This window comes from Echinococcus granulosus (genome assembly GCF_000524195.1).
Source record: "Echinococcus granulosus chromosome Unknown EG_S00007, whole genome shotgun sequence".
Classification (NCBI taxonomy): Eukaryota; Metazoa; Platyhelminthes; class Cestoda; order Cyclophyllidea; family Taeniidae; genus Echinococcus; species Echinococcus granulosus.
This window is the reverse complement of record NW_020170387.1, coordinates 1,827,727-1,836,577: the sequence shown is the minus strand read 5'-3', so window position 1 is coordinate 1,836,577 and position 8,851 is coordinate 1,827,727. Positions and strand designations below refer to the sequence as shown.

At 38.4% G+C, this 8,851-nt stretch overlaps 2 protein-coding genes across 2 annotated transcripts in view; both read left to right on the top strand. All coding sequences in view use genetic code 11, as the record gives it.

Annotated features, from left to right (window-relative positions):
• Nucleotides 1–2,423: 2,423 nt before the first annotated feature.
• EGR_01896 (hypothetical protein) lies at nucleotides 2,424–3,710 on the top strand (the record flags this gene model as incomplete). The annotated part of the gene is made up of 1 exon (XM_024491145.1): nucleotides 2,424–3,710. The coding sequence occupies one exon, from the start codon at nucleotides 2,424–2,426 to the stop codon at nucleotides 3,708–3,710; it is 1,287 nt and encodes a 428-aa protein (XP_024354601.1).
• A 1,373-nt stretch (nucleotides 3,711–5,083) lies between these two features.
• The window catches only part of EGR_01895 (Rho guanine nucleotide exchange factor), a gene marked incomplete at both ends in the record, with an annotated part of 27,004 nt that continues 23,236 nt past the window's right edge, over nucleotides 5,084–8,851 (top strand). Inside the window, one exon of the mRNA XM_024491144.1 lies at nucleotides 5,084–6,727. Within this exon, the coding sequence (XP_024354600.1) occupies nucleotides 5,084–6,727 (1,644 nt within the window). The remainder of the gene's footprint in view (nucleotides 6,728–8,851) is intronic.

Below are 8,851 nucleotides of genomic sequence, written 5' to 3'. Positions count from 1 at the left end.
CTTTAATGAGCCGCTTCATAAATTCCTTAATCTTCACATGCATTTTTTATAGAAATTTCAAGTTCTGGAATTAAACTCATAAGTCATTTTGATATTGGCACCTTTTGAACATGCAAAGACTGGATCTATTAACTTATTACTTTCGATTTGCACAACTAGCATGTGATAAAATGCCTTCATTGTAACATTTGGGTTTGTCCTTGAGTCAGTTGTAGGCACTGTGTAATAATAAAGTTAGTGGGACACAAAAATATGTTTGATTTAGTTCCATTAAACCTTTTAATTTTAAAATAATGAAGAGAATGTGATACACACCATATGAAAGTCTTGATTCTGAATGGTGATTCGTTCCATGGATTTTGCCTTATATTTTGCAATCCTTTAAGCAAGAAACTTGATTATGAAATATATCTTAGCATATTTAGTTCTGTTTGAAAGAATGGTTAGATTAGAGCTGCAATTACATCTAAATGTGCGGTTTGTAAAGTAAGCAGTATTTGAGAATGTTTTATAAATTCTTCCATGACATTTATACATCAACTAAACAAATGTTAGAATGCGCAAGTAATTTACGAGATAATGTCTTCCTGTTTTGATACTTTACTTTGTCGTCTAACGGGAAACGTAAAACCTCTAAATCCGACCCATCGGGTGCTCTAAATAACGGAAATTATGCCCTCTGTTTTCTCAGTTCAGTTTTAAAGGGTGCGACGAATGTAATTAAGCAAAGTCAAAACACAACCACCTAATCTCGCTAGAAGGTTTATATCGGCAAATTTTGGTCAAAATAGTCTACGAAATCAATGTAGGTACAACGAACACATTTGAGAGAGGGGATGATTGGGTCTCTGAAATGCTATGGTTGGTTGTATGAGACTAACGAAGCAACTACTGCATGCAATCCTGTAGTTGTGATCGAGTAGACTTCTAATTGGATGCAGCACTAATTAGCAGACGATGATTCAATCTTATCGAAATCCAATAATCCCGAAAAGTGGAAATCAATATTACATAATGACGCAGTTAACAAGCGTGTCACTTTTGTGCCCCACTGTTGCATTGCTATGACTGCCTCATTAATCTCCATATTTGGTTTTCTACTTACTGTTTGTACCATCCTTAATGGGCACCTAACTCTATTCTGGTTGCTGCCTGGAATACAGACAGGTCAGCTTAAAAATGACAACTTTCATCTTGTATCTCATGATCGCTTAGTCAGACGCACCTATTACTACGTCTACTTTGAATTCGTCATCGCAGCTGTATGTTGCTCGTTTTGGTTTCTGAGGCTTCTCTCTGGTCTCATGATCCCAAGACTACCGGAACGCAAGAAGGCGCTAGTAACTAGCATTTTACAACAATCGTGGAAGTACATAGTACGACCGTTGACGCTAATCTTATTCATAACAAGCACCTTTGCAACTATCGCAGCCTTCGATGATGCTGGGTTGCTCAATAGCGACGTCACGAATTTCTTCAATCGTATATTTTATCAGCTTCAGGACATAGATCCAAATAAAGGTATGCAAAAAGTCTAATGATTTTTTTAAGAAAAGTTGGCAATCTTGCATAATTTTTTTTCTTAGATATTGTTTTTTTGTACAAATTCTACTTTTTAGAGCATTTGCTTGTAGTTTTGTTCAGCCATCTCAGGTGGATGCAGATCCATATGCATAAAGTCCAATGAGTAAAATGTGAAACTAGTGAGATGATTTAATTAAGATTGACATGAGAAGTGGAAGTCTTGTCAGACGGTGGAAAGATTCTTCATAGGTTAAATAAGAAGGAGTTTAAAAGTATCACGAGCAAGAGCTATGCACTTTAGCAATTGATGAGTAAACTCTTCAGTTGGTAAATGGGAATCAATCGCAGATTTATTAAAAATTCGTAGCCATGATATGTTTTATTAAACTCGCTTGTAAATTTAGATCCTCTAAATGAGTAGACCACTACTGGTAAGAAAATAATCGCATTTCTTTTGTAATGGCTTCAAAAAAATAATGATCATTTTTACAATTAGTCGAAACTCTGCGCGCCATAGGCGCATCCTTTCGTGGTTACGTAATGAGTTAATAAAGTGATGATACATTTGCATTTCTGTATTTGAATACTCTTAAATTACTTTTTCAAGATTAATATTTTTGGTGTTATAATTAGTAGCCAATAGAGAATGGAAAAATAGTGTGAATAACTTTTCAGATGATAGACGTCAACAAAGACTTTTACAATATCTGGAATCCATTCAAAGAGGCTACAGGTGCTGTGGTGGCACAAGTGTTTTGGAGTGGTTTGGCATTTCGCTAGGTGCAGGCAAATCAGTCCAGTCTCAAGCATCAAGTGGTACCTATATTCCCGCAAGTTGTCTGAACTCCCGGAGGAGTTCAGTACTCGTGCCACAGAGAATTTCGGACCTGCACACTTTAATGAAGGGCATCCATTTGGATAAGGTGACCATTTATGCGCCCGTATTTCGCAAAGGATGTATTGAAGCAGTTGGTGATAGGCTTTATCTTGAATTTTATGGCTTTCTAAAGTGTACGAGTCTGACCGATCTCGCTTTAAATGTCTGCCTGCTGTTGATGATTGTCTTTGACCATTGGGATCATTCAAGTTCAGTGGGTACAAAAGCTGACAAAGCAAAGCTTAAGAAATATGTGTCAAATGCAAAATTATTGCAAGCCATTCAAGGCACTCCGCTTTTGGCTAAACAAGTGAAGCTGCAAGAAGTGTATGGCAATGCAAAAGCTGACTGGCTAGAAAAAGGCAGTCGAACTGGCTGGTGTTTGGTGAATAACGGAAAACAGGATAGTGAATATGTACGCCGGATTTACACCAGACGAACTGAAAATCCTGGTCAAATTAAAACAAGCGGTTTTCGTCGATTCCTTCGAACCTACTTACCACTAGTAGAGGCCGTGCTCTATACAGACGGGGATTCAAGATACGAAGTAGAGGGCAATGACTACTACGGTGGCTTTATAGTGACAGTTGTTCGCGTAATTTTTTGTGGTCTCTATGGATATCTTGGAGCTCATATTCTTATTTCTGCTTTTATTACTAATTATAAGGCAGCTCCGGCAGAAGGTGACATTGCAAAAGCCGAGCAGGTTAACAGCGCCACTAAAGAACGCGAAAAAATTGTCGAAGAGCTGGCCTACATGACAAGCGTTCTCGTACGAATCGCCTTTGTTATAGCAGCAATTGTATCTAAGAGGTTTCGATGTTTTCTAGCTCTTCTGGGACCTAACCTAGGACTAACTGCGGGTCAGTCGTTTATTGCTGCCGAGTTAACAAACGTTGCTGTCCATGGACCTGTGCGAGGCTTGGCTACTAACCTGAGGGCAGCTGGTGGTTCGCTCAACTGTTTGATGAAGTTATCCGGCAACATCACCAACGATGCCAACAAACTCTTAAAACCAAGTGGTAAAGGCACATCTGAAGACGAATTTGAAGAAATAGAGGAAGATGAAAATGATGATGATGAAAATCTTGACATTAATTCCATGTCAAATGACACTCAGCAAAATTTTACGGGAATCGTTCGAGGCAAAGACAAATCTAAACTCGTGAAATACCCAAAACTAAAGAGCATAACAAGCTTTAACAGTTTCTTTGTGAAATTGATTAAAAAGGCATCGAGAGGAATTAATCGAGGGGCATCATTCTTGCGAAAACTTACTATGAAAGTACAAAAGGAGGCAAGTCCCTAATTTCTTTTTCAAATGTTTGTTGTACCTATGTAGCACTGGCCAAGAGAAGGACAACAAATATTCATCCTAAGGGGTTTAAACCGAAAATGATTTTATCAAAAACTCCTCACACAAATATCTAAAAATAGCATTTCCTGGAAATTTGTTTACTCCTCTAGTACAGTAAAGTATTAAAACATTGATGCGCAGTGATTTTTCGGGCCAGGTAAAAAAGGCTAAGGGTGAATTTTAGGCAAAATGCCGAAAATTGCACATAAGAAAATGGATTGCAGATCGTGAATAGGCACGTCTCCCACCCTCAGCGATGTTCTTGCTTTTTAAATACTAACCAAAAGGCTTGTAACAGAACTTATAAGATTCATGAGGGGTCTATAAATGCCATAGAGGGTTATTTTCCACAGGTGTGTGGACGACAACTGTGTTACATGGCAATTTATTGTGCACTTGATAATGGGAAGCTTGATTTTTTGCAGCGCATCACAGTTTCTTAATGATTCAAAGCCAGTTATGCTATGTTTCGTTTAAATATTTTTTACTAGTTGTGTTAATCCACCAAGCAGTTTGGTTTATTTGCAGTAATCATTGAGTAACTCTAATTCGAGGAAAAGCTAACAATAGGGATTTTATTCTGACCCAACTTCGACAGAAACATTAAACAGTAGTCACAAAACTCAACAACTTAATGAGTTCGGTTCCTGACTGTGTTTGACAATTCGACAACCTAGGGGCGTCACTGTTTATGAGTTTCGGTTTTTCCACGCAAATTTTTAATCAGAATGTCTAAACTATTGGGTTGTGGTTAAATCTTCTTTGACTAAAGTGCCTTTAATTGTCGTTAGTCACTTTTTCTTTAAAAGCTAACTTTAGTCAATGAAACTCTAAAACACATTCAATGTTTGTATTTGGCGCAAATAAAGCCGGTGAACGATGTTGAAAAACACGGAAATGTGTTTATAAACTACCATTAATGCGTTGAGTCCTTAATCCCACTACTTTTTTGGCATGAGCCTCAAGTTTAGCCTCATTTATATAATATTTAGATAAATGTTTATTGCTGCATTTCAAGCCACTTAAAAATTGGTTTCATCTTCATACAATTGGGTAAGATTAATTAGCTGTCAAAAATGGATTAATTAGCTGTCTTTCTAACTTCTAAATTAAAATTAAACAAAGAAAGATAAAAAATCTGATTAATTTTACACTGACTGATAGTGCTATTGCTTATTCAGCTATTAAGGGATTCGGAGGCAAAACCGTCTACAAACAATACACAGAACAACGACACTAAAGCTTTGGGTGCAAAACAATCAAACGCCGATATCCAAGCGACGAATGCAGGTGTAAGTGAGTCCTTTAGACGTCACTTGGACGAGATGGACACCTCGGAGAAGGAACGAATGCGCATACGCAGGAAGATGATGCAAGCAAAGATGACTGCTGCTGTGAGGAACCTTAATCTCGGAAGAAACGAGAGCTACATCCTCAACAGTGCCATAGCTCTGGGCCACAAAATTGACAGCAAAATGCGTGCCCGCCTCTTGAAAGCCTGTATGGCTATGCAGCAGGCCCGCACCGAACAATGTAATGTAGCTGCTGTTACGGCCTGCTATCGCATCCAAACCTCGGCTATTATCTCTACTGGTCTTCCACTTTTCATTGGGCCATGGTGCTCCTCCTATGTCACCAAGGGTACCGCGTGTCCAACTGGCGAAGCCCTAGAAAATGCGAAAACGGAGTGTGGGAACAGTGGATACAGTATCGGTTTGAAAGATGGATTCGGGGCACAGTTCGCGGTGGCACAATCAGGACTCCAACAATTTGCTCAAAATTTCCAAATAGTAGTGGCATATAAAAAACTCAAGAGTGCGGCTGCGCAAATAAGAGCTTTGCAGCACAACACGGAGGATGCTATTGAACAACTCGCATACCTAACGTTGGATGCCACTCGAGCAGTTTTCGCTATCGCTCTTTTGTTTTCCACTTTGTTGAAATTGTTGTTCATTAGCCTTTTGCTTAAAACACAAAGTTACATATCAAAATATCTTAAGGACATGGACTTTGACAACATCTACGTTGGAGACGTATATGAAAAGATAGATGAAAGGCGGAAGAATGAGTCACGAATGTACCTACTACCACTGAAGTCTCATGAGAGAAAAACTGTCTTTTGGCACAAAATAGGTTACACAGGTCCTGAATGGATACGAGCAATAAAGGCTGTAATCAAGTCGGCTATACTAGGAATCGGTCTGACAATGCTTTTTGCGGCGGATAGTTACCTGCACAGTCTTATGATTGTTCTCGATGTGGTTACACAAGGTGATCTGAAGCTGGGTGGTAGCAGTGGACAATCCGACACGTCGGCTGCTGCAATGTTTCTCGCTGGCGATGGTTTTGCTGCTGAGCTGATAAAAGGTATTCTAGACGGTTTCCTTAATCTGATGAACATCGACCTCACCTACAAATTGAGTGCCTGTGCTCCAAAAGTCATTCTCTCTTCGCACGACTTACGATTTCGGTTTGGTATTTTATGGTCAACACTGCTGCTACTCGGTATATTTTCGGGATACTTGCTCCGATTGCGTCACATTGTTGCTGGTTTCTTTTACCCCAATGCACATCGGAGACGGCAAATGCACTTGTATAATACAATGTTGGCTAATCGAGTAAGAGATCTCAACACAAACAGAAACCTACTTGTTCAACGCGTCAAAGAAAATCGCTTGCAGCACGAAGTCCGCCTGCTTTCCAAGCCACCCGTCCTTGCAGAGGTAGCTCCCAAACTAGCAAAAGTGCTAAAGCTAAGAAAGGGTACATGTGTCATTTGCCGTGATACGCGAAAGCCGGGACCAGAGATGTACATTTGTCCCGTGGACGCCTGCGCCACTTGTCGTCAATGCCAGCGCAGCATCTCAAATGATCCCGAGTTTTGTGTCGCCTGCGTGGACCGCAACGAGGCTAGCATCACCGATACCCTTAAAAAATTGGAGCAAATGTACAAAAACAGACCACTTAATGTAGTCTAGCTCCTACTGTCACCATAGATATATTCCTTCATGCATGGCCTTCTTAAAACTCTGCAGTTTGCTTCCTGATTTGCAGTAGATAAGTAACCATTTTTTGCCTTAAACTGACGTAATTTTCCTACATTGATGCTACTGCTTCTGCTAATTCTATTAAATAGTGCAGCTACGTCCAAAAAAGCAACCATTCAATAGATTGGAAATTAGAAATCGTATCAAAAGTCCTTATTTACTGTTCATAGATAGATACTAAATTTAGTGCTAGACATTACACCAATTTATGGATGGCTCACACTGCCGTTATAATTCTGAACATGCAGAAATTGCTGCGGAGAAACACAATAACGCAAAAGACCAAAGTCCATAATCTGATTCAGTCCCTAATGTATGTAGTTCAGGTGTAATTTGTGGCGTGAAATTATCAACAGCGCAAAATTTTCTCTTATTTTAGCTATATTTATAGTTGTTGTAACACAACAAAGGTAGGCTGTGATCCTTTTACCAACACCACCCACATTTTGTATCCAATTTGATAAGTAATTACGATGTTTTATTACAGTGGCAACATAATAAACTATCGTGATAATAAATAAATTTGAATGGGTAAGAATTGATGTATTGAAGTATGAAATCGTTAAAAGTAAAAGTACTAAAAATTACTTAAAATGGTCTATTAAAAATTAAAGCTTTTTACCGCAAGTCATAAAGTTGCTGTGGAAGACGGAGAAAACCTATCGCACACCGCGCTCTTTATGGATTTATCAGGAAGTAGTGATTTCCACCATTTAGTTAATATTCCACAAATCTAGTCCTGGTTACAGACTCTCTACTAGAGCGTTTTGGCGTCGACCATCAGAACCAACCGACTGGTCACGTACTCAGTCCTAAAAGTTGTCACATCATCTGATTAGATGGCATAACAGTCGGTAAAACAAAAATCACTTTAATAGCCTCGGTTCTGCATCCATTTAAGCAGATGGACACTAACATGAAACCGCTGTAGTTGACTTGCTTAATTAGTTCCAGACGCCAATTTCGATCCCTTACTTGTTTATTGTAGAATTCGAATCGCGAGATCGGCATCTTGCTTTAAACTTCCAAACCCTTGTCATTTGAAAAATTATGGTCACTTAAAATAGTGGTCTTTTAATCTATTGCAAATTCGTGAGACACTCTCAAGCATTCACATAAATAGATATTTCTGGATAAAAATGTGCATCTAATGTCAAAAGTTAAGAGCTTTCTAGAAATTTAATGCAATAATGTGACGAAAATTTGATTGGTGTTGATGATAAAACCTTTTAGATCGGGAAGTAGTGCAAATTGCCCGTCTGATTAAAATGGGGTACTTGACAGTGAGAAATGCATTTTGCTAATATGTAAAGGCCTAAAAGGATATCGTTTCAGGACATCGCACGCACCCAGACGAATTTAACTATTTCTGTACTAGCGTCTGAATGAAAAGGAAAATGTCTGAGCTACACACATTTAAAGTATTTATTTCCGTCAACACAAATATATTTTAGCTGCCAATGCAATATCCTATGCTTACTAAATCGCACGATTTGTTTTTCGAAAAGTCTGTAGCAGACTATCAGTAAAATAACCAGCAACGCTTTTACGTCACTACAAGTGCAATGCACAGGGCAAATTTGGCATATTTTGACTGAATGTCTAATTAAGCATTTTTAAAAACTATTCCTCCCTTTATGCTTTGATAACTTTTAAAATTAATATTTACAAAAATCTTACGTCAAAAAGTGTTTTGTAACATACGTCGATAAACTGCTGCTATCCATCAAAAAACACCACTAATTATGGCTTTATTTAAACTAACTCTAGTTGATTTCCAAATTACTCTAGTGCCCTTCATTTCAACATGGTCTCTAAGTGGAAAGCCATTCCTCTAAAACCATTATCTGTAGTTTATAGATATTAATGTAACAAACTTTATGTCCTGGGATATTAAAGTAACGCAAAATATATTTAAAATCTAAATACATCGGCCCGCTCTAAATCCTAGCTTAGGTCTGATGCTTCACATTTTTCATCTTTTAAGAAGTAGGTACCCTAGATATTATCTCTGCCTCTCCACTCATCAAAATCCTAACTCATATG